This window comes from Rhinichthys klamathensis, unplaced genomic scaffold (assembly GCF_029890125.1).
Source record: "Rhinichthys klamathensis goyatoka isolate OS25496 unplaced genomic scaffold, OSU_Roscu_1.1 h1tg000076l_1, whole genome shotgun sequence".
In the NCBI taxonomy this organism is placed as follows: Eukaryota; Metazoa; Chordata; class Actinopteri; order Cypriniformes; family Leuciscidae; genus Rhinichthys; species Rhinichthys klamathensis.
This window is the reverse complement of record NW_026606618.1, coordinates 4,817,695-4,840,364: the sequence shown is the minus strand read 5'-3', so window position 1 is coordinate 4,840,364 and position 22,670 is coordinate 4,817,695. Positions and strand designations below refer to the sequence as shown.

The 22,670-nt window shown below is 35.8% G+C and overlaps 3 protein-coding genes and 1 long non-coding RNA gene across 4 annotated transcripts; all 4 read right to left on the bottom strand.

Annotated features, from left to right (window-relative positions):
* Positions 1-2,241: 2,241 nt before the first annotated feature.
* Positions 2,242-2,701, bottom strand: LOC130085378 (uncharacterized). The gene is made up of 2 exons (XR_008807140.1): positions 2,632-2,701; positions 2,242-2,322 (listed from the first exon to the last, which is right to left on the bottom strand). It is a non-coding gene; the product is annotated as an uncharacterized LOC130085378 (long non-coding RNA).
* Positions 2,702-11,046: 8,345 nt separating this feature from the next.
* mxh (myxovirus (influenza virus) resistance H) lies at positions 11,047-14,964 on the bottom strand. The gene is made up of 13 exons (XM_056251112.1): positions 14,844-14,964; positions 14,537-14,733; positions 14,306-14,443; positions 14,044-14,198; positions 13,490-13,628; positions 13,175-13,373; positions 12,995-13,073; positions 12,786-12,908; positions 12,561-12,693; positions 12,137-12,295; positions 11,957-12,033; positions 11,611-11,868; positions 11,047-11,522 (listed from the first exon to the last, which is right to left on the bottom strand). Exons 1-13 carry the CDS (start codon positions 14,891-14,893, stop codon positions 11,298-11,300), a joined length of 1,932 nt encoding a protein of 643 aa, XP_056107087.1. The 5' UTR covers positions 14,894-14,964; the 3' UTR covers positions 11,047-11,297.
* A 1,624-nt stretch (positions 14,965-16,588) lies between these two features.
* On the bottom strand, positions 16,589-19,230 carry zgc:113426 (uncharacterized protein LOC562128 homolog). Its single transcript, XM_056251110.1, has 4 exons — positions 19,068-19,230; positions 18,669-18,762; positions 17,712-17,805; positions 16,589-17,561 (listed from the first exon to the last, which is right to left on the bottom strand). Exons 1-4 carry the CDS (start codon positions 19,087-19,089, stop codon positions 16,854-16,856), a joined length of 918 nt encoding a protein of 305 aa, XP_056107085.1. The 5' UTR covers positions 19,090-19,230; the 3' UTR covers positions 16,589-16,853.
* A 1,783-nt stretch (positions 19,231-21,013) lies between these two features.
* Positions 21,014-22,515, bottom strand: zgc:171459 (uncharacterized protein LOC562056 homolog). Its single transcript, XM_056251111.1, has 4 exons — positions 22,207-22,515; positions 22,034-22,127; positions 21,854-21,941; positions 21,014-21,781 (listed from the first exon to the last, which is right to left on the bottom strand). Exons 1-4 carry the CDS (start codon positions 22,244-22,246, stop codon positions 21,095-21,097), a joined length of 909 nt encoding a protein of 302 aa, XP_056107086.1. The 5' UTR covers positions 22,247-22,515; the 3' UTR covers positions 21,014-21,094.
* Positions 22,516-22,670: the final 155 nt, after the last annotated feature.

Here is a 22,670-nt window from a genome sequence, read left to right as displayed (position 1 = left end):
TCAGGCTGTTGATCTGCTGAACTTCAAACAATACTATAACTTCTTGCTTCCCTGTATTCTGCTTCAGCTCTCTTTCCCTTGGTAAACTGTATGCATGTATGTATGTGTTAGTTTAAATGTTTAGTCAATAAAGTCTTTGTAGTTAACCTTTATATGACCAAAAAAGTTGGTCATGTAAGAGCTGCTTATGGTTGTAGAAGGATATCTCGGTTAAAAATTGGACACTCTACTCTTAATAAATCAATCAAGATGATAGGAAAACATGAATCAGTCAGTGTAATTGTGGACTTCCAGAAACAGTAGAGCATGTGTTGATTAAAAGTATGGCATTTGAGTGGGAAAGACTCCAGTTAAAAGAGGAGTTAAAATCTGCTGGCATTAATTGTCTGAGATTACAGAATGTCCTTATAAAGGTCATAAACTCTTATAAATGTCCTGAAAGTTACAGTTATATAATGAAATATAGGTTTTACATTTACTCTTGATATCAACACCTCATACTCCATCCCAGTAGGTGGTGGAATATGCACCATAAGCTGGTTTGACAAAAATGAAAAACGAGATCATCATGGGGAGTTGGTTAGCCATTCGCTGCACCACATATAATTTAATAATTTCTCATTAAATTAACTTTAACTTTCTTATAAAATCCCAACAACAGGGAATTTAAGGTTTAATGTAATGTTGAAAATATACTGACAGGTTGGCTTTGTGCTGTTAAGATGATCATTCCACTTCTTGAATTCATCCTGAAGCTGGATAAACACGTGTTCTGCATTAATCAGCTCCCCTGATGATAAGGAGTTGATTTGATCATTGAATCTTGTTAGGATCTGTGATAAAGATTAAATATTTTTTACATGAACATGTTATTGTACATTATCATTTTACAGAAAAAGTGTCTCTGGGGAGGTAGACAAAGACAGTTGGGTGAGAAAATAATTTAGAATACAACAAAACAACAATACAAGGAGTTCAATAGATGCAGCTTTTCAATCATGATCTCTAACCATAGCACCACCTATTGTCAGACAGTGGTGTGTACGTGTGCCTGAACAGTGATGAGATTTGGGACTATCTCTGATGCCAAGATATTTTTAGTGCCGGTACATAAGGAAAAAGGAGAAAATCACAACAAACACAGGGTTCTAGCAGCTTGAACTCCAAATGATAATTCTCAGAAGTAAGAAGATGCAATGACTTGAGATCCTACTTTAATGAGGAACTGTTTGGCTCCCTTAGTGTCCTGTGAGCCTCACACTCTTTGAGCTCATTCTTCACTTCCCACAACTGTGTTCTGCACAATGAGCTGTGGCAGTGATTTCTGGCAAAGATAGAAAAAAACATGATTTATTATAGTCTCGCAATCTATCTGCATTTTTTGCAATACACCAGTAAATTCATGTTCAGTGTAAACAGGCCTTTAGAGTGAGACATTTAAAAACGTACTTTGATATTGTTATGTTCCACCCAGTCTAGGATAGGGGAAGCAACATTAAATAACTAAAATTACAACAAAACAATGTTTGGCTCCAAAGGTTACATACCAATCAACAACAAATGTGGTACAACAAGATTTATTTGGTGTATCACAAGTATATGAAGTTTTAAGACTTCAGGAGTGAGAAAAGCCAAAGAAAATACATAAAGAAAATACCTCTAACTAGGGAACCAATAGGCCTATCTATTAATTTTTTGGAATGCTTTTCTCCTGTTTAAAGTAGAGAGGGAGGCAGGGAACTATTTTGTTGTTTCTTTCCTTAGGTAAGTGTAGATTGGTTCCCTAGTTTGTTGCTGAACCCAACTGTTATACTGTTTATTTTGATGCTTCTTTTACAAAAGAAGCATCAAAATAAACAGTATAACAGTTGGGTTAAGCAGCAAAAAGTGTATACATCAACGTAACACCATTTTAGAGGCTTTTAACAACAAGAAGAAAATAAAGTGGGTTGATTTTGAAATTGGTCACAACCAAACAGCAGCAGCAATGTAAAGACACAACAAAGTCAAATCCAACCAGCAGGAAAACAAGCCTTCCTTCAGTGGAGATCAGTGAGGCTTTATATTCTTCTTTTCCTTTGAAGACCAATCCCAACCGAGTAGTCATCAGCAGAGGTGATCACCCTCACCTGGCTTTACCTGCACAGAAGGAGGCAGAGAAACAACCACTACTGCCACCCAGTGGCCTGTCACACATAATATACAGAGAAACTAAATAAAATGACACTGTAGGACGTAACAGATATGATCAACAAGATTGTGTGTCAGTTTGACAGCAAGACATTCAATAGTTGCTTTGCTTTATCCTCATTCAAGAGGCATCTGTTGAAAATGACAAAGCACTTTTTGTAAGGTGGTTTAGTTGTCCAAATATCCTGCTAACCAGCTAGGAATAGTAATGTCCATGGAACACTTTTAATCCATTTTCTTTATGGAAAAGGATGCTAGTGTATAAAATGTTCTTCACACTAAAACATTTTTTTAAGAACTGTTCACTGAAAGGTTCTTTGGAGAACCAAAATTGAAAATGTTGTTGAAATTGAAAACAAAATATGACCTAAACCGTATGAATCAAGTCTTTCAGAATAATTTTTTGGAACACAAAGTTAAATTAGAAAAACAGGTTGTAACCTGAAATGGTCATGGTTTTGGAAGAAATCTCTCTCTATTTCTGCTGCCTCCCCCAAAGAAATTTTCTCATTTGCTGTTGTCCTCTTCACTTCACCATGATGTAACCTTTGTGGAGAGGAATCACTTTGTTGTGGACAATGTCCAGAATGTTCTTCTCTGTTCCCTTGTCTATGAGATCTGGCTTGGTCAAAATAGCTGTGAAATGAGAATGAAAAATAGATAAGATAAAACTTTATTAATCCCTGTAAGGGGAAACTCATTTGCCACCATTGCACATTACAAACAACACAAATAGACAATTGAACACTGAAAAGAATAACAATCAATACATACAAAAAATGACACAACTTCATTAAAAAACCTAACTGCAGTAGGAATTTAAAAAAAACTTCTAAATTGCTCTGTAGAACACTGATGCATTACTAATCTTCCACTAAATGAGCTTTTAAATCCACTAAAGTGTAGTGGATGACCTTTGTAAAACAGAATCATTTTTAATTTTGCCCTTGTTCTCTTTTCCACAATGACCTCAAGTGAATCAGGATTAAGACCAATAACCGAACCAGCCTTTCTAATCAGTTTATTAATCCTATTTTTATCATCTACAGTGATACTACATCCCCAACAGAGCGCTGCATAAAACAAAACACTGACCATGATTCCCTGATAACAAACATAAAGAAGCTTCAGTTCTGACACCAATGGAACTCAACTTCCTCAAAAAGAATAGTCTTGATTATGCCTTCTTAAAAACAGTCTCACTGTTCTTCTTCCAGTTTAATTTACTATCCAAATGGACGGCAATATTTTTATAAGACTGAACAATCTCTATTTTCTGACCTTTAATTGTCATTGGTAGTATCACTTCTTTTTTCCCCGTCTTAAATCAATGATCAACTTCTTCACATTCAATTTTAGGAAATTTTCATCACATCATGTAACAAATAATTCAAACTCTCCTCTATAGTCCACATCATTACCTTGATTTATTAAACCCACAAGAGCAGTATCGTCTAAAAACCTTTGTATACAAAATGTCTGAGTGTGCCTATAGTCAGAAGTATACAATGCAAATAGAAAAGGTGATAAAACTGTGCCTTGTGGTGGATATAATAATGTCAGATATTTGATCACCCAGTCCCAGCCTAACAAACTGGGGTTGACATAGAAGATAATGCAATACCTACATAATAGTTGTACTATGTAGGTTAAAACGCAAAAACATAATCCTAACAGAACTGGCAGTTGTTTCCAAATTATTATAAATATTATCCAACATAAAAAGTATGACATTTCCCACGCCTTTTCGATATGCAAATTGTAATGGATCTTGAAAAACGAAAAAATGTCTACCCAGATAACCAAGCATAATCCTTTTAAAACATTTCATTATATATCAAACATTTAAAAAAATAGTTAAATGTTAAAAATATGAATAGTTACATCAGTAAAATATATATATACTCTCACCTAAAGGATTATTAGGAACACCATACTAATACTGTGTTTGACCCCCTTTCGCCTTCAGAACTGTCTTAATTCTACGTGGCATTGATTCAACAAGGTGCTGAAAGCATTCTTTAGAAATGTTGGCCCATATTGATAGGATAGCATCTTGCAGTTGATGGAGATTTGTGGGATGCACATCCAGGGCACGAAGCTCCCGTTCCACCACATCCCAAAGATGCTCTATTGGGTTGAGATCTGGTGACTGTGGGGGCCATTTTAGTACAGTGAACTCATTGTCATGTTCAAGAAACCAATTTGAAATGATTCGAGCTTTGTGACATGGTGCATTATCCTGCTGGAAGTAGCCATCAGAGGATGGGTACATGGTGGCCATAAAGGGATGGACATGGTCAGAAACAATGCTCAGGTAGGCCGTGGCATTTAAACGATGCCCAATTGGCACTAAGGGGCCTAAAGTGTGCAGAAAACATCCCCCACACCATTACACCACCACCACCAGCCTGCACAGTGGTAACAAGGCATGATGGATCCATGTTCTCATTCTGTTTACGCCAAATTCTGACTCTACCATCTGAATGTCTCAACAGAAATCGAGACTCATCAGACCAGGCAACATTTTTCCAGTCTTCAACTGTCCAATTTTGGTGAGCTCTTGCAAATTGTAGCCCTTTTTTTCCTATTTGTAGTGGAGATGAGTGGTACCCGGTGGGGTCTTCTGCTGTTGTAGCCCATCCGCCTCAAGGTTGTGCGTGTTGTGGCTTCACACATGCTTTGCTGCATACCTCGGTTGTAACGAGTGGTTATTTCAGTCAAAGCTGCTCTTCTATCAGCTTGAATCAGTCGGCCCATTCTCCTCTGACCTCTAGCATCAACAAGGCATTTTCGCCCACAGGACTGCCGCATACTGGATGTTTTTCCCTTTTCAAACCATTCTTTGTAAACCCTAGAAATGGTTGTGTGTGAAAATCCCAGTAACTGAGCAGATTGTGAAATACTCAGACCGGCCCGTCTGGCACCAACAACCATGCCACGCTCAAAATTGCTTAAATCACCTTTCTTTCCCATTCTGACATTCAGTTTGGAGTTCAGGAGATTGTCTTGACCATTGCTTGATTAGATAATTGCATTAATGTGAAATTGAACAGGTCTTCCTAATAATCCTTTAGGTGAGTGTATATATGTATATATAGTTAAAATGTGCATTTGTTGACAAAGGTGCTCATAAATCAAAGTTATTTGATGAGAGTACATTACCGATAGTTCTTCTGCCCTCAGGATCTACTTCTTCTGCCATTTTTAATGCTTCTGTTGTTGTAATGTCAGTGTTACAAGGAACCACCACCAGATTTATAGTCTCTTGCTTCTCAATAAACTTTGTTATAAGACTTAATCTACAAGACATTAAACATAGTTTAAAGAATGTGACCTGTAAAATCAGATTATGCTGCTCACCTGGTTTCCAATATCCTCTGGTTGTCCTTTTACTGGTACTCTGGCAATTCTAGGTAGACTGATCAGTGTGAGGTCACACACATCTGGTGACATGACCTCTAAAGTGATGAGCTCATCACATATTCCCCTTTTCCTGCCAGCTCATTCTTGGCTGTAACACATTTGTATGTTTTAGTTTATTAATAAATGAAAATATGTTGTTTTAACATGTGTCTTTCTGTTTCACTTTCATAATTTCTACACTTCTACAATAATCTGGCAAATGTCTTCTTTAAAACAAGACCAACCATCTTTATTCCTAAGGATTCTTGAATTACAACCATTTATGTTTGGATAGTGATTTTTATGTCTATGGGAAAAAAAGGGTGACAGTCAAAGGGTAAGTAAGAATGACCTAAGAACTTCTACAGCATTTATTCGTGTTAATTTCACATTTATTATTGTCTTATTAAAATCGAAATTTGTGTTTTTAACATAGTGACTGTGAACTGACATGAACAAACAATGAACAGTTGTATTTTTTATTTACTAATGTTCATAAGGATGAATAAAAACTGTAAAAAATGCATTGCTCATTAGTTAATGTTACTACATTACCTACTAACAAATGAGACCTTATTGTAAAGTGTTATATAAATTTCCAATTTTTTTGTACATAACAAGAAATCAATTAGGCCTATAAAAACATAAAAAAATTATTTGTAAATAAATGTACAATTAACTATCTTAAAAAATAGTTTAGTAACAAGCAAATTACATTTTTGACTAACCTTTTGTTTTGAGAGTTATCACTGTCTCTCACTGTTATCACTGTTGAGAATATATCACCGTCATCCTCACTTCTTCGATCTGGAGAAGAGAATTAAGAAAATGTGCATGAACTGTTCATTTTATGGAAAAACAAAAGAGGAAAAAGCAAAGTTAGTTCTGAGAATAGTTAATGTCCTTGTTTTTGGATAACTCTTAAAAAAATATTTAATTTAGGTTTCACCCAAACAGAGTTCATGTTGATTTGAGAAATCAAAGAGAGTTGAAATGTGTGTGTCAGACTGAATTTATAGTGTATAAGAATGAAATTGAAAGTAGACAGAATATGGTTAAACATTTTCATAAATTTGGATTAAAAGGAAATGCATTTGTGTGTATGGGTTTACCTGATGTGCCTGCAGGGCAGGATCAGGGGCCAGTTGCACTATGCGACTGTTAAAACTGTGTCTTGGATGTGTTATGTAGTTTGCTTGGTTCTTTTGATCCTAATCAAAAAAGAAAATGATACATTTAGTTAAAAAAAAACACAAAAAAACGCTTTTACGATGTACATTTTGTGACAAAAAGAATGCTGTGTGTTGGGCTAAATGTGCTCATTTTTTGTGCGTACATGTAATGGTTTATTGAGACCCATGAAAAGGTGGGACTCCTCTTTGTTTTGCACACCATGTGTAATGAAAGCAGTTTGTTTTATTGGCAACCCAGTCTAGTGTATGTTGCCTCATATGCAGAAAGTGAGCAGAGATGGCCTAGTGTGTGTGTGGTGGCAGGATGCCACTGTTTTGGCTGTTAATAAATGTAAATGTTCCTCTTCAATTGATGTTGAGTTTGTTTATTAAAAAGGAATACTTTCTTAAATCGGTCTTAATTGGACCTACATAATTTTTTCATGCAACTGACTTTTAGGTATGACCAACTTGTAATACCAGTCAAAGCAGTTTATGCATCCCTCCTCACTCTTTGTTGCCAGAAACATTTGGTAACGCTTTATATTACGACCCGCAAACAACTGCGTAAGTACACCGAAATTACGGTGTACGTTTCTGTCATTTTAGTGTACCTCTGTGTAGGTATAAGGGAACAATATGTTAAGTTTTGGGTAATAAAGGGGTAACAAGCAGATATACAACCTGCAAAGAACTTCGTAAGTAAACCGAAATTACGGTGTACGTTTCTGTAATTATAGTGTACTTCCGTGTAGGTATAAGGGAACAATATGTTAAGTTTTGGGTAATAAAGGGGTAACAAGCAGATTATACAAGCAAATTATTTATAATGTAATTATTTAAAAACAGGTACCTATTCTGTTAATATATTCCAGACAAAAATTGTACGTCTGTTATATATAAAAGTTATCATCACATTTCTGGCAAAATATGTTCTTAACGTATATATATGGCTGTATTTACATAGTTTTTTATTGAATTTATTGGCTTTTTTGCTAAATTATTAATAAGTAAAAAAAAAAATAGTTTCTGCTATGATTTTAATTTAGACCGTACCATGTAGTACTTAGTAGGCCTACTTACCTTATCACATTGTATTGCAATGACACTTAAATGTCAGGGCAAATATACTGTGTAATTAAGCGTTTTTTTTTGTTTGTTTTTTTTTCTGCGCTTGTTACCCCCTTGTTCTGTGTAGTTACAGGGTAAGTGCAACTCCTGCGGGCTGTAAATTAAAGTGGTGCTTGTTACCCCCTTGTTCTGTGTAGTTACAGGGTAAGTGCAACTCCTGCGGGCTGTAAATTAAAGTGGTGCTTGTTACCCCCTTGTTCTGTGTAGTTACAGGGTAAGTGCAACTCCTGCGGGCTGTAAATTAAAGTGGCGCTTGTTACCTCCTTGTTCTGTGTAGTTACAGGGTAAGTGTAACTCCTGCGGGCTGTAAATTAAAGTGGCGCTTGTTACCTCCTTGTTCTGTGTAGTTACAGGGTAAGTGCAACTCCTGCGGGCTGTAAATTAAAGTGGCGCTTGTTACCTCCTTGTTCTGTGTAGTTACAGGGTAAGTGTAACTCCTGCGGGCTGTAAATTAAAGTGGTGCTTGTTACCCCCTTGTTCTGTGTAGTTACAGGGTAAGTGCAACTCCTGCGGGCTGTAAATTAAAGTGGCGCTTGTTACCTCCTTGTTCTGTGTAGTTACAGGGTAAGTATAACTCCTGCGGGCTGTAAATTAAAGTGGCGCTTGTTACCTCCTTGTTCTGTGTAGTTACAGGGTAAGTGTAACTCCTGCGGGCTGTAAATTAAAGTGGCGCTTGTTACCTCCTTGTTCTGTGTAGTTACAGGGTAAGTACAACAAGTATGCTGAAACAGACAAACCTACCTTCACCATTAGCATTATCAACAAATTTCTAAATTAGTACTTGTAAAAGAACAGTAGCACAATTAAACCAAAAACATTTATTAAAACAAGTTTAACAAAAAACAATCAACACTGTACAAACTGTAAACAGAACAAAAATAATATTGAAATCACACTGTACAGTGTATAACTAACAAAAATAACCAACAGTTGAACAGAGAAAACAAACAATTGGTTTAAACAAACTGTACATCAACAACAACAACAAAAATATCAATGGCGAAACTTATTTTTTATTGGTAGCAGCTTTTTGTTTTTTTTCATGTCCTCAATTTTCAACTTAAGTTGGGGACAGGAGGCCACAAATTGCTGCAAGTCCTTGGCATAGGACTGCAGAGTTGTCCCTGGGGAATACGTGGGGACAGAAAACTGTTCCCCATCTGATGCTATTGCCACCTGTAATCACAAGTACAGAAATGTAATTAGTAGAATATTAAAAAAGGTTGCACTAGTACACCAATAACTTTTTGGGTATCACATAAACAGTGATGGCCCTATCATACACCCGAACGCAAGTGTCTTTTGCTAATTTCAACCCGGCACAATGATCATTTTCACGTTTAAAACTATGTAAATACAGCCATATATATACGTTAAGAACATATTTTGCCAGAAATGTGATGATAACTTTTATATATAACAGACGTACAATTTTTGTCTGGAATATATTAACAGAATTGGTACTTGTTTTTAAATAATTACATTATAAATAATTTGCTTGTATATCTGCTTGTTACCCCTTTATTACCCAAAACTTAACATATTGTTCCCTTATACCTACACGGAAGTACACTATAATTACAGAAACGTACACCGTAATTTCGGTTTACTTACGAAGTTCTTTGCAGGTTGTATATCTGCTTGTTACCCCTTTATTACCCAAAACTTAACATATTGTTCCCTTATACCTACACGGAGGTACACTATAATTACAGAAACGTACACCGTAATTTCGGTGTACTTACGCAGTTGTTTGCGGGTCGTAATAATATAAAGCGTTACCAAACATTTCAGGGACTAAAATATTGGTTTTGCATCCAGACAGCTATTTCCAATCATATACTTGATCCTGATGGCTCAAACCCTCATTCAAACCCTAACCATATAACATAGTTGTTAATTATACTCTGTACTTAAATGTATAATTACACTGTAACAAGGACGCCTTAAAAAAGTGGGTTACACTTTATTTTAAGGTGTTCTTGTTACAGCGTAATTATACATTTAAGTACTGAGTAACACTAATTAACTACATGCACTTACTATAAGGTAGGGTTAGGATTAGGGTTTGATGTAGTCTTTGTTGCATGTAATTATGCATAATTTACTGTTATTACTATAGTAAGTAAATGTAATATTTGTAACAAGAACACTATAAAATAAAGTGTTACCAAAAGGTGTAACCAAATAAACAAACATATTGTGTGTTTTTTTTTTCATCCTGAAGTTCACAGATAGGAATTAATTATTTGATTGGAGTCTTGATTCAGTTATAAACGTACCAATTTTTTGGTCTTTGCAGGATTTACTCAATTAAGGATGAATTTAAAAGCAATAGATGTTAATGGGCCCCAGTAAGGAAGCATGCATTGCATTTTGTTGGGGGTTTGATGAAAGAATAGTGTCATAATGGACACTATCATTGTGCTCTCATCCACACTGTGTTTTTTAGGGTTGTGTTAGTCCTGCATCACAAAATATGTTACCCATGCCATGGCTACATCAAGCTGAATAGATGTGCTATATTTTACAACAGTCTCTGCCTCAGTCTATGTGCTTTCCATGTTGTAATTTGAAACATACATTATTAGGTCATCCTGAGCACGTAGTTCACATTTCTTTTTAGTGAATCAAATGAGCGAGCAGGCAATTCCGACTCAAGGATTTGTTCTTGAATTGGATTGATCAGAGTTGTCTTTTATTTAATTTCACTTGGCAGGATTCATTAATAAAATAATCTATAAGCAATCATAAGCCATTATATATATAAAATAATCACTGTATAAGCCAATCAAATGTAAGTAATTTTAATCAATGAAAAAATAATTCATTTAGTGTGATTTTCCAGTTTTTCTCACACAAAATAACAATACGAGGTGATGTTGGACTGTATGATAAAAAATGGATTTTGTGTATTTAAAAATATATGAAAAAACTTATGATGAAATTTTATTTGAATGAAGGCCTATTATTTGTAAGATAATTTGTATTTTGAATTTAAGTATACATGTCGGTATGTTTAGTTAAATTGTTGTTAGAGAAAAACAAGCTATACCTTTTTTTATTCTGATCTTTATTACAGTAGGTAAGCAAACTATCACTGATGGTTTGTCATTTACATAACATGTTATATAATTAACCACAGTCATTTATTTTGAGGGTTTATTATTTCAGATAAATATCTTTTTTTAAATGGATCTTAAACAGTTTCAATCTGATCAAATACATTTAAAAAAAATCTAAATGTGCATTAAACCCCACAAACACTGGACACTTTGTAAGAATATTATAATGTTGATCATCATCTTTCCTTCGCTGCTGACCATAAAATAGCCTGTTTCATGTTTAGTGGCTGGTCCATTATGTCAGGACAGCTCTTTACCAGAGAAAACGTCTGTCTCAGAGGTATATACTGATGCGTTCATGTGCCAGACGCAACCGCTCCATGCGTTGGTGTAAGTCTGCTCTCTTCAGACCAGACTCTGAGTCCTCCAAGAGCAGCTTCACAACATCCGCTCCATCCCGCAGGTCCATCGCGTGAGCCCGCAGCATCACGGCAGCTTCCTTCAGTATGAACAGCAGGATCACCATAGGAATGTAGTCGGCCAGACGCTGATACACAATCTGTTCGATTGAGAGACCATGTGGGAGTTTTTTAGTGCAATAAAAACCAAATATTCAGCTAATACTGAAGTCAGAAACTGATTTACACCTCGTAGTAGATGATCAGTTTATCAGGTGTCAGGCTCCTGGTGTCGAACACAGCACAGTTGTTGGGTGAGGTTGCGTTCTCTCCCGTATCCAAACTAATGGACTCATGCTGCTGTCTCATTTCCACAAACTTGAAGTCTACAATTTTCTGGGTAAAAATGGGATCCTGCGTGTACACAAGCTTCTCCATGTTAATGTACTCATGGATCCTCTTATCCACCTTGCTTTCTTGTTTTGAGTGAATTTCATCAATATGGTTCTAAGGGAACATCAGAGATGTTATGTTTAAGACTTTTATTGTCTTTTAAGATTATTTAATGTGATCAACAAGTGTAATTTTAACACACCAGTATTACGTGTCTCAGATGAGGGAAGTTTGGGAAACACAGCTCACACACGACTCTAAACTCCTTTTGCACAATACCTAAGGTTATATTAAATGAGAACTGTTATTATAAATAATTTCAAATATAAACCATATTCAACGTAAAAAAAAAAAAAAAGCCAGTTAATGTTCAGGCAGATACCTCGGATGAGCTTCAAAGTATCCAATGCTGGTTGTTGAAGATCTCCAACATGTTTCTTTACCATTGATTCATACACACAGTAGTCACTGAAGGTCACTATTTCTCTCCCACGATGGGCCTCGTCATATTTTTCAGTCATCTCTTTTACAGACTCTCTGACTAAAATAAAATAAAAAACACAAATTATAAGATTAAAGGTCAATGGTTAAAGTTTTGCATGTTAGTTCCTCAAATTTGATTGGCCGAGCAGCAGCACTTTGGTCTTTTCACTGTATCACTCGCTATATGTCCAGCGAGGAGGAGCGAATGTAATTTGGGCCTAATGGGTGGAGATAGAATATCCTAATCGTGCTAAATCATACCAAGAGAAAAAAAACTGAAGAAAAATTGGTTCTCAATAATGTTATGTCACCATATGACGTACACGATGCTTTGGAGTTACTCAGCTGACATTCCCATTGCTTGAACACTGGTCGAAGGACCGAGTAGATGTTTCCATTGTCTGATTCTCCTGTTCTACACAACTCGCTTATCTGATCACCGAACTCCAGGATTTTCTACACGTACAGAGAAACAGAAGTTAATTTTAGCCAGGATTGCTCAGATATTGGACAATCCAAGGAATAGCTAATGCTTGCACTTACTGTACCTTGCTGAGATAAGGCCCCATGCGCTCAAGCTCTAAAGGAGGACCTTCATCATAACACTTGAGCTCAACTCTCACTGCAGACAAGTTGATGTGAATTTGATCACTTAGAGATGGAAGTGAAGCCTGTAAAATAAGGAATAACTCTATTATAAATAATAATTTAAGTGTTTAGAGAAAGTTTCAGAATATTTTGCAATGTTTAGACTTGCCTTGATATGTGCGACCAGCTCTTTAGTGAGTCTGGTGGCCAGGCAGGATATTGTGGCTCTTTGCTCTTTAAGAAGATAACTGGTGGCAACAGAATAAAAAACTCTTAAGTGGCTTTGAACATTACATAAAATACTACAGATAAATGAAGAATATCTACCAGGTTAAATGCAACGTAATACCTGAAGTCCGTGTGATTGGCGAAGAACTCATTTTCCTGTCTTGTGGCTTCACCCAGAGAAACGTTTTCATTGATGTCACTCTGGCCTCTACATCGGACAATGGTGAAGCCCTTTTTGAGAGGAACCACTTTACCCTGCAGTACTTGTAAGATGTCAGCCTCTGCTCCTTTATCTATCAGGTCTGGCTTTGTCAATATTGCTGAAGCAATAAAAAGTGTTTGAACAGACATGAATGAAATTGTCGTGCGGTGATATTATGTGTTGTATCAAGCAAAACTAATTTTTTAATCTAAATACTCAGATGTGTAATAATACCTAAAGTCCTTGAGCCATCAGGATCAACACCCTGAGCCATTCTAAGTGCTTCTGTGGTTGCGATGTCAACATTGCAGGGAACAACAACTAAATTAATGGTTTCTTTTTTTCCAATGAATTTCAATATCAGGCGTCGAATCTGCAATTGATCAAAGGCTAATTTATAAGAAAATGAAGACCTGAAACATTTCAAACTGTAGTATGCATGGAACATCATCATGTTGCAGGTTTTATTCAGCAAGTGGTGTCCAGTTTTCAAATTTATTCTTTTATATTAAATTTTATAAATGTTTTTCTCATTTTTGGATGCACCTTATTTTACAGTACGTGTACTTGCATGTACTTACACTGTACCAAGAAAATACTGGGTATTATAAGGTAACTACAGGGGTTAGTACCTAGTTATTACCCAGTTATTGTAATTACTGTAACAAGTACATAGTATGTACACGGGGAACATGACTGTAAGTACTTATTCTAGTAATAACGGGGTAATAACTAGGTAACCCTATATGCACATACTGTAAAATGAAGTGCAACAATTTTCGTATCACCTGGTCTCCAATGTCTTCCGGTTGCCCTTTTACAGGTACTCTTGTTATACCAGGTAGATCGATCAGTGTGAGGTCGCAAACATCAGGTGATGAGATCTCTAAACTGATGAGATCATCGCAGATTCCTACCCCATCTCCAGCAAGCTGATTTTGTGCTGTTAAAGACAAATACATACTTACTCAACATTCATTCATTCATTATATATTAAGCTATATTATAATGATTATTTATAAATGATAATAGCTTGATATATAGCCTCACCACTTCTGACGTATCTTTCAACTTGTGCGGGATCATTAAAGGTCTCTCGCACATCATTGTAAGAGATTATGCCGGTCCAGACGCACCCACTTTTCAGTTTCCTGAGTTTAAGCTCCAGTGGACAGCGAGTTACAATACCTGAATGGACCATCAGAATATATAGATGCCTCCTAACGTAAGCAGAAGAATGTAAATAAGATATATACAGTGTTTTATAGGTGTACAACATACCACTCCCACGAGGCAGAGCGACTCCTGACAGCGCCTCTAGAACAGAGCTTTTCCCTGAGCTCTGGTCTCCCACCACTGCAATGGACGGCAGTGCAAGTTCCCTCTCAATGCCAATCTGCCTCATGAAGTCAATCATCTCAATGTAGGGCCGAACCTGTGCTTCCCACTGCTGCAGAAATATTCCACTGTTCTCGGGACTTAAAAACACATTTGACAGTTACACTGAATTTGTTTCCAAAAAGAAGCATTGTGGAAAGTTTGAAGCCTGCTTTGTAAGTTTAAGTGCAGAATAAAAAATGTTCCTTACCCATTTTCATCTGAAGAATCAAAATCCAATATTTCTGGTGAGCTGTCCATGACTGAAATGATATAAATCTCACTGATTGATCCTAAAAAATGTTTTTTTAAGTGCTTTCCTTTAGCTGCAAATGTGTTTTAATTCAGAAAAAAAGTCCTGGCAAATCAGTGTCAAATGCATACTATGAACCTTTTATAGGGTTAATATAAGGGGGAGGGAGGGGGGGGGGGGATGTCCACAGATAACAATAGTAAACCATAAGCAGAATTTAGTTTTACAGTTTTACAGAAAGGATATGGTCAGCACTACAGAATGCAAATATACTGTGGTTTGGGCCATTGTTTTATGGGAACTAGTTGCTTTGTGTAGCCGTTGTATTATTGTGTTTCATGTGCTTATTTTTCAACTATCAAACTTGGAAAATAATTGTTTTCTTAAATTCCATTTTTAATAGTTTAACAGACTCAGATTCCACAATGAGAAAATTATTGAACGATAATTTGTCGCTGTGCTGTATATTTAAGCTATAATATTATTGACGAGACCTGAATGAGGAAACAGTTACCACAAAAGCTGAATTGCAAAATCTTATAAAAAGATGTTTTGTTTTGTCTTTTGCATTTGTTGTAAACATGCCATGCAGTTTCAGTAAATGATTTCCATACAGCTACAAAAAAATTAAAATGCTATCCCTCGGGTTATGGGTTGCAGCATAAGTTATTACAAGATGTAATGTATTATAAAAATACTGTGGATCTACAATCTCAAATACTATTTCAACATACTTTTATCTTGGGCACTGCATTTTTAGAATGCTGTGTCAGCAAAAAAAAAAAAAACGGTTAACGGTTAAATATATGACGTGTATCTAGCAGCAATATTTTGTGAGGAAGAAAGGTCCATTGTCAATAATGTAGCTATGTATGAAGAATGTCTCACACAAAAGTCACTTTCAAACCAAGTAGCTTTCTATTGGTCAACACAGCAAATCCATGTAACCAACTTGATCCCGTTACAAAATCTGCAATGTGTAATTCCATTTCGCATGGATTCCTATTAAAATTGCTGGATTTTTTCCAGATAAAATTTGCCGAACATCAGTAAATGCGAGCCCACCTTTAATCTCAATTTAAAGCTGTCATATCAATGCTCGAATAAGTCCCCTCATCAACTCTCTCTACGAAGAAAACAATAGGAAAACATATTCTACTTACTATCTCCATAAAGAATATTTCTAATTTCGAAGGCTGCATCCTCCTGAGGTCACATTTGTTGGTCACATACATACATCATTAAAGCTGCCCCATTTCAGAAAAGTAACCATTACATTCCAAAGGAAGAATGATATTAGAGTAATTTATGCTCCATGAGGAATAACTGTCAGTTTTATAATGGTTACTTTTCTGAAATGAGAAATCCTCAATGACATATGCAGCCTTCAAACTGGGACGCTGCTCTTCTTCTAGTCAAGTGCCTGGTTTCACAGACAAGGTTTAAGTCGAGTCCCAGACCAAAATGCATGTTTGAGCTTTCTCAACTAAAAGCAACTCGCACTGACAGGTCTTGAAACATGTCAGTGCCATTGTTTTGTCTCAAAAGGCACAGCAGTAATGTATTTTTTTAAGCCACGTTTATAAAAGCGACTTAAATGTTCTAATTGAACTAAGGCCTAATCCTGGCTCAATCTAAGCCCTGTCTGTGAAACCAGGCCTAGATTTTGTGGCACTAAATAAATATGAATGATTTAGCACAAAGACTGAAACAATAGCTTTAATCAATGCATCCAAGAACCTGAAAATAGTGGGAATAAACTTAACATGAATTATCCATTAGGTTTTGTACTGAACTGCAATGTACTAGAACTGTACAGCTCTGAACACAGCTGGGAACACATTTCCTCTAAATGTGTCTCAAGTAAAAGGGTCAACTTAACCTGAACCACTTTACCTTAAATAATTTATTATTTTAAATACCTACAGAAAGAGCAACATTGATGCTTTTAAGTGCTTCAGAGTGATTTCAAAATCTCTCGATTAGTTTCTCGAACAAAAATATTAATCTTTTCCTGTCCTCGGCATATGGGGAGTGTGGTTCAGTTTGTCCCGTGGCATTTGTCTCAAGAGCCATGGCGGTTAAAGTCTCTCTGTCTCTTTCAAGGGCCGCTCTGTCCCGCTCCAGTCTCGCTCTGTCCTGTTCCAGAGACGCTCGTTCCCTGTCAATTGCAGCTCGGTCCTTTTCCAACTGCGCTCTGTCTCTCTCCAGTGCGGTTTTCTCTCTGTCTGCGACAGCTCTCTCGCGCTCCAACAGCACTCGCTCTCGGTCCAGGTCTGCGTGCTCCTTCTCCAGAAGCTGTCGCTCTCTTCTGAGTTTGGCTTTTTCATAGTGTAGCTCGTCATGAGTCTCTGGGGGGCTTTTTTCCATCGGTCTCTCTTTCACGCTTTCTGCTGTGTCTGATGAGGGTCCATCATCGGCTAGCGTCGCTTGAGTATTGACCTCGATGACTGAATGAGTCAGTAGTTCTAAAATATCACTCCCCATTTCTACCTGATACATCTTCTTGCAGGGCTGGGCTGCACATTCGGTCTCATCCGCCAGGTTGGTCAGTAAGGTCGGTTTAGGAGGGTCGACGTCAGTGGGATCGCCATCTACTGCCTTTTCCATGAGTCTGAACCACCGCCAGGATTCAGGTTTAACCGTTTCAACATCCTTCGCAAGAGCTTTTAAAACCTAGGCAAAAAGCGGAGAGAAAACTACATTAGGACAATTGCATGCAACTAGATTTGTATATTTTCTGAAGAAAATAAAGAATGAGTGGGGTGCAGGTATACAAGTAAATCATTTTAATAACATAAGACAGACCCTATGCATCCATCTTACCTTGTATTTGCATTTTAGGTTCTCCCACTTTCGTTTTGCTCTTTGAGAAGTAATATTTCCATTCAGGTTTGATTTTGTCTCTTGAATGAACATCCTACAAACAGAAAACTCTCTTTGTCAATTTCTCTTTTTCAATTGAATATAGATAAAGACTGGGGATTTTAGAACTGTTTGGGTGACACTAATGTCTATGAAAAATTTGAGATATTTAATTTTTCTTTACATTTTTAGGGCTGTCACAATTTTAATTAGAATTTAATTCAATTTTTATATTATTATATTTGTAGATTTTTTTTATATTGTTATTTAATATTTTAAGAATAATTTCTAAAAATATATTATTTTATAAAATAAATTATATTTATATTATAACCATTACTTGTGCTGTTTATTTCTAATGAGATCTCTTTTGCCAGTGACCTTAATCTGGCTTGTTTGGTGCTGTATGAAAATATTCTCTGTAAATCTGCTTTGTAACTATATTTATTGTGAAGACTGCTAAAATAATTAAATGTATTTAATTTAACATTAAATTGTAATCTAACTAATCTAAAGTGGGTAGCAACAAATACAAAATCAACTTAAAATAACTAAACCATAACTAAACATTTGCCAAATATTTTAAATGATTAAATAGCATTCTAACTTGCATAGCAACTTAGAAAAAAATAAACGTAAATAATTTATATACAATACAGGCAGTAATTAATATAATCAATATTTTTATTGTTAGTATTACACAATATAAATAGGTTATTATTATATATGAAGTATGTATCTTTATATATTAGAAAGGGGGTTACAATAAATGGGGGTCCCTGGTAAGAAAAATGTGAAAACCCCTTTATTAATAGTTCTTTATTGTAAAACAATTGCAACAACAAACAATAAGCATAGAAAATGAGGATACAAACAACATGTACATCAGATGCAAAAAGAATCACAATGAATACATACTCCCAGCCATTTCTGCAAGTGTTTCTCCAGCCTGAGAATAAATAGCCATGGGCCATGCGCCACCTGATCAGTGTCTCTGTGTCCTTGTGAGACCCTGAAACAGAACCGCAATGCAAACAAACAGGACAATATGAATTCACTATAGGTTTGTACATGTGATTTTATATAGAAAGCAAACAGCCCAGTCAAACCACATTATAAACACTGATAACTGACAGTCTGAAATAATAGTAATAAATCCTCATTTATTAAGTTATTTGTAACTGCGCATGTCATATACATTAAACTGGTTTTAAATCCACGTTGAATTACATATGAACTCATAAAAGAGAGTTACAGAAATGTGCGAAAGTTTTGCATGCGTGCAGACACAGTGCAGCTTTACAGAATGACACTCACACTGTTGAGATGATTGCGCCATTTCTTAAAGTGAGAGAGGTGGCCAAACTCCTCTAATGAGATATAAAGTAATATCATGAATATTATGGATTTCTTTCATCTCTTCTTCATCAACCGTTTGTGTCTGTTGCAGACAACACTTCTTCACAGCTTTTCCCGTTTCTAACAGATAGACGAATGATGTCAGATTATTGCCCTCTAGCTGTCAGGAGCAAAACAGCTGAATGAAATTGGATTTCATATTCAGTTAAAATAAATAGTAAATCTACACGTTTTATGAGAAATCGAGTCTAAATAATGCAACAACAAAAAGCGCTAAATAATTTTCTTTTAAAGCTAATAAAATAAAAGCTAAAATAAAATACAACAGACATATTATAGTTATAAATATTATTAAAAACTTAAACTAAAGGAATATTAGAATGGTTTCCTGCAAGTAACTGAAATAACTTTAAGATGAAGCACTTAAATCTCTGGAAATATAAAATAACTGCGAGAAAAAAAAGAAAACTGAAAATATAAAAATAAAAGTTAGTTTAAAAGATTATTTAAAACTACTAAAATAACGCTGATCTCAACAGTCACTGGGTAAATGATTACATGTAATCTGGATTATTTATCTGATTCCAAAAAAAAAAGTACTTGTTATAGCCTAAATTTTAAAATACTCGTAATTAGACTACAGTTACTTTTCTAATGATTAGCTACATGATTACATGTTATTCTCACAATGTAAATTATTCATAATTCATTGATTCACCCTACTACTTTTTTTTAAAACACAGCATTTGATCACAGGATTTACAGAAACTTTTTTTACTGCATATATCTAATCAACTCTTGGGAACACATTATTACTATTTGAATTATCACGCAGTGAGTCATTTAACCATGTATTACTGTCTTTGGAAGGCATTCAAGTACAAATTCACGTCATTTCGATTTTTATTTCAATATGGTACAAAGTTTGGTACAATATGTTATCCTGTTCAAATCAATGTGGAAAACGAGTTAGGTCAAAAGTAATCTAAAAGTAATCAAAAGGCCATATTATCTTAATTTAAATGTGTAATGTAATGAATTACATAACTACAGTTTTTGTCATGTATTTGCAATCAGTGACTAATTAGTAAGTAATCCACTGTCAACAGTAAGATTTTTCTGAGAGAATTAAGATTTCGTGTTGATATACTTGGATCCAAAAGTCTAAATGCTTTTATTTTGAATTATTTTCATGTAAAAAAAAAAAAAAAAATGGCAAATTTCATCTTATTTTATTTCATCTGCATTATTTAATATACAGTATTAATATACATTTATTATAATAATATATCTTTTTTTATTTATCATTTTATTTCATGTTTTGTTAACATTTGAGTGGAAATTACACTTAAAAACTGTGAGACCAGTTGTTACACTTTGTCTAGTCAGTGTATATTTTTTAGTTATGTTTATTGTTGACACCTTACCACTCATTGAAAAAACATTGATAATTTGTGAGTTTTGTGACTAAGTTTTCACAAATGGAACCTGTCATTAAACAGCTTTTTATACTTTTTAGCAAACTTTTAACACTAAAGTAATAAACAATAAAATCTAAAACCCTGGTAAACTATATTCAACTCTCCCTTGCGCATCTGAATGAAAACACAGTGGACCACCAATCTTGGGTTTTGACCTTTATGGCACAAACGGTATACTTAGACAGACAGACACTATTATATTACATTATATCAGAAATAAAGCATCACATCCTGTGTTTCTTAGTCAACACTCACAAATAATTTAACAAATCTCAAAAACATTTTAATTTAGGGGCCCTTGTGCACCCTACCAATCTATGTGGTAAGGGAACTCCAGTCAAGTCAATACTGTGTTTGATAAATGTGATGGATTTAGGAGTGAAAATTACAAAAAACATATTTCATAATTTCAATAAAAGACTGCGAAGACAACAACCCAAGGAGCGTTCAGATATCCTATCTCACAGTATTTTCCCTGAGGTTTGCTTCATTCTCAGAGTTGCTTCACATTTTTTCAATTACTCTTTCAAGTAAGAATATTAATTTTTCTCTGTTCTTTTCATGAGGGCAGTCCAGTCCATTGCATCCTGAACTGCTTTTTACGTGATTTGTAAAATCCGCCGACTTTCTGTCTCTTTCAAGGGCCACTCTGTCCCTGGCCAATGCGTCTCTGTCTTTCTGCAGACGGGCTCTGTCCTGTTCCAATGACACCTTGTCTCTTTTAACTGCAGCTTTGTCCTTCTCTACCTGGGCTCTGTCCCGGTGAAGAGCCGCTCTTTCCCGATCTGCAAGGGCCCTTTCCCGCTCCAGAAGGGCTTTTTCTCTGTCCAGGCCTCCAAGCTCTTTCTCTAGAAGCTGTCTATCTCTTTGAAGTTTGGTTCTCATGATGTCCAATGAATAGCTCTCTGCTGTATGTTTGCCTTTTCCCTCCTTAACCAGATGTGGTTTGGTGGCTGCTGGCACATTCACAGAAGTTCCTTCCTCTTCCAGAAATTCCAATATTTCCCCTTTGACTTTGATCTGACGTAACCTCTTACTCGGATGAGGTGAATTATCATTTTCAGCTTCTGATGTGATCACTTGCTGGCTGATCTTTTCTTCAAACTCTTCACTCAGAGCATCGTCCATGAGATTGAACCATTTCCAGCAGGTGGGGTTCTTCTCCACACCGGTGGGAGGATATTTTGCATCCTTGAATTGGTAAATTCATTAAACTGTTGAATATGTTGGCATTTAAAAAACACAATTGGCAGTGAGACCAACCTTGTATCTTGCCTTCAGGTTTTCCCACTTTTTGGCAATCTGCTCAGTTGTCATCTTTTCATCAAGCCCCATTTCTCTGAGTATTGCACTATAAGGGGGGAACAATTAACAATATAATAACTTTTAATCAGAATACAGGCTGTGAGAGATCAGTGCAAATTCTAAGGATACAAATCGCACCTCCAGGCTGTTTTTGACGAATTTTTCCTCCCGTCAAAAAGCGCTGAGTTGCTCGACCGCAGCTGTATCAGTTTTGTGATATCCTCAGTAGACACTAGTGTACATCAAAGAGCCAGTTAGTTAGCTTAATGCTCACATTACTTATTATTTTCGCGCAAAATCGAACGACTTACTTTTATAGATGTGTTTAGAGCTGGTCGACGCTGAATCCATATTTTATATCACTTCGTAAAACAGATTTCTAGGGCCCTTAATAGTGCACGTTGGCAGTGTGCTTCTGTTAACATTCCCTCCCAGGGAAAATGGCGCCGTACAAGCACATCCTGGATAGGCTGCCTACTAAGTTCCCTTATATTGAAGGAGCGAATATGCTTCTTTGGAATGCTTATAAAACTACTTATCGAAATGCAAAATCTAGTTTGACCTAAACAGAATTACTACGTGTGCTTAAAACATTAAACTCGAACGCACTAACGAGCTCTTTCTATGGCTACTGACTAGGCTAGAAAAGACCAAACCAAAGACCAAAGAAAGGAATTAACATTAAACGGGGCGTGGCTTATTGGACCGGAGGTTGTCTCTAATATGTATAAATAATAATTTTAGCTACTCTCTGTGTATTTTCGATTAAAAGACT

Excerpts from the sequence above, each read along its gene's own strand:
- mxh (XM_056251112.1), bottom strand. The coding sequence starts at position 14,893 with ATGGACAGCTCACCAGAAATATTGGATTTTGATTCTTCAGATGAAAAT. Across the intron at positions 14,199-14,305 it reads TGAAAGATACGTCAGAAGTG|CACAAAATCAGCTTGCTGGA; the intron begins GTGAGGCTATAT and ends TGTCTTTAACAG. Across the intron at positions 13,629-14,043 it reads CGGAAGACATTGGAGACCAG|ATTCGACGCCTGATATTGAA; the intron begins GTGATACGAAAA and ends GATCAATTGCAG.
- zgc:113426 (XM_056251110.1), bottom strand. The coding sequence starts at position 19,089 with ATGGCGCAATCATCTCAACAGT. Across the intron at positions 18,763-19,067 it reads GGCGCAATCATCTCAACAGT|GGTCTCACAAGGACACAGAG; the intron begins GTGAGTGTCATT and ends GTTCTGTTTCAG. Across the intron at positions 17,562-17,711 it reads ACCTAAAATGCAAATACAAG|GTTTTAAAAGCTCTTGCGAA; the intron begins GTAAGATGGATG and ends CTTTTTGCCTAG.
- zgc:171459 (XM_056251111.1), bottom strand. The coding sequence starts at position 22,246 with ATGGATTCAGCGTCGACCAGCTCTAAACACATCTATAAAA. Across the intron at positions 22,128-22,206 it reads CTCTAAACACATCTATAAAA|TGTCTACTGAGGATATCACA; the intron begins GTAAGTCGTTCG and ends GATGTACACTAG. Across the intron at positions 21,782-21,853 it reads ACCTGAAGGCAAGATACAAG|GATGCAAAATATCCTCCCAC; the intron begins GTTGGTCTCACT and ends TACCAATTCAAG.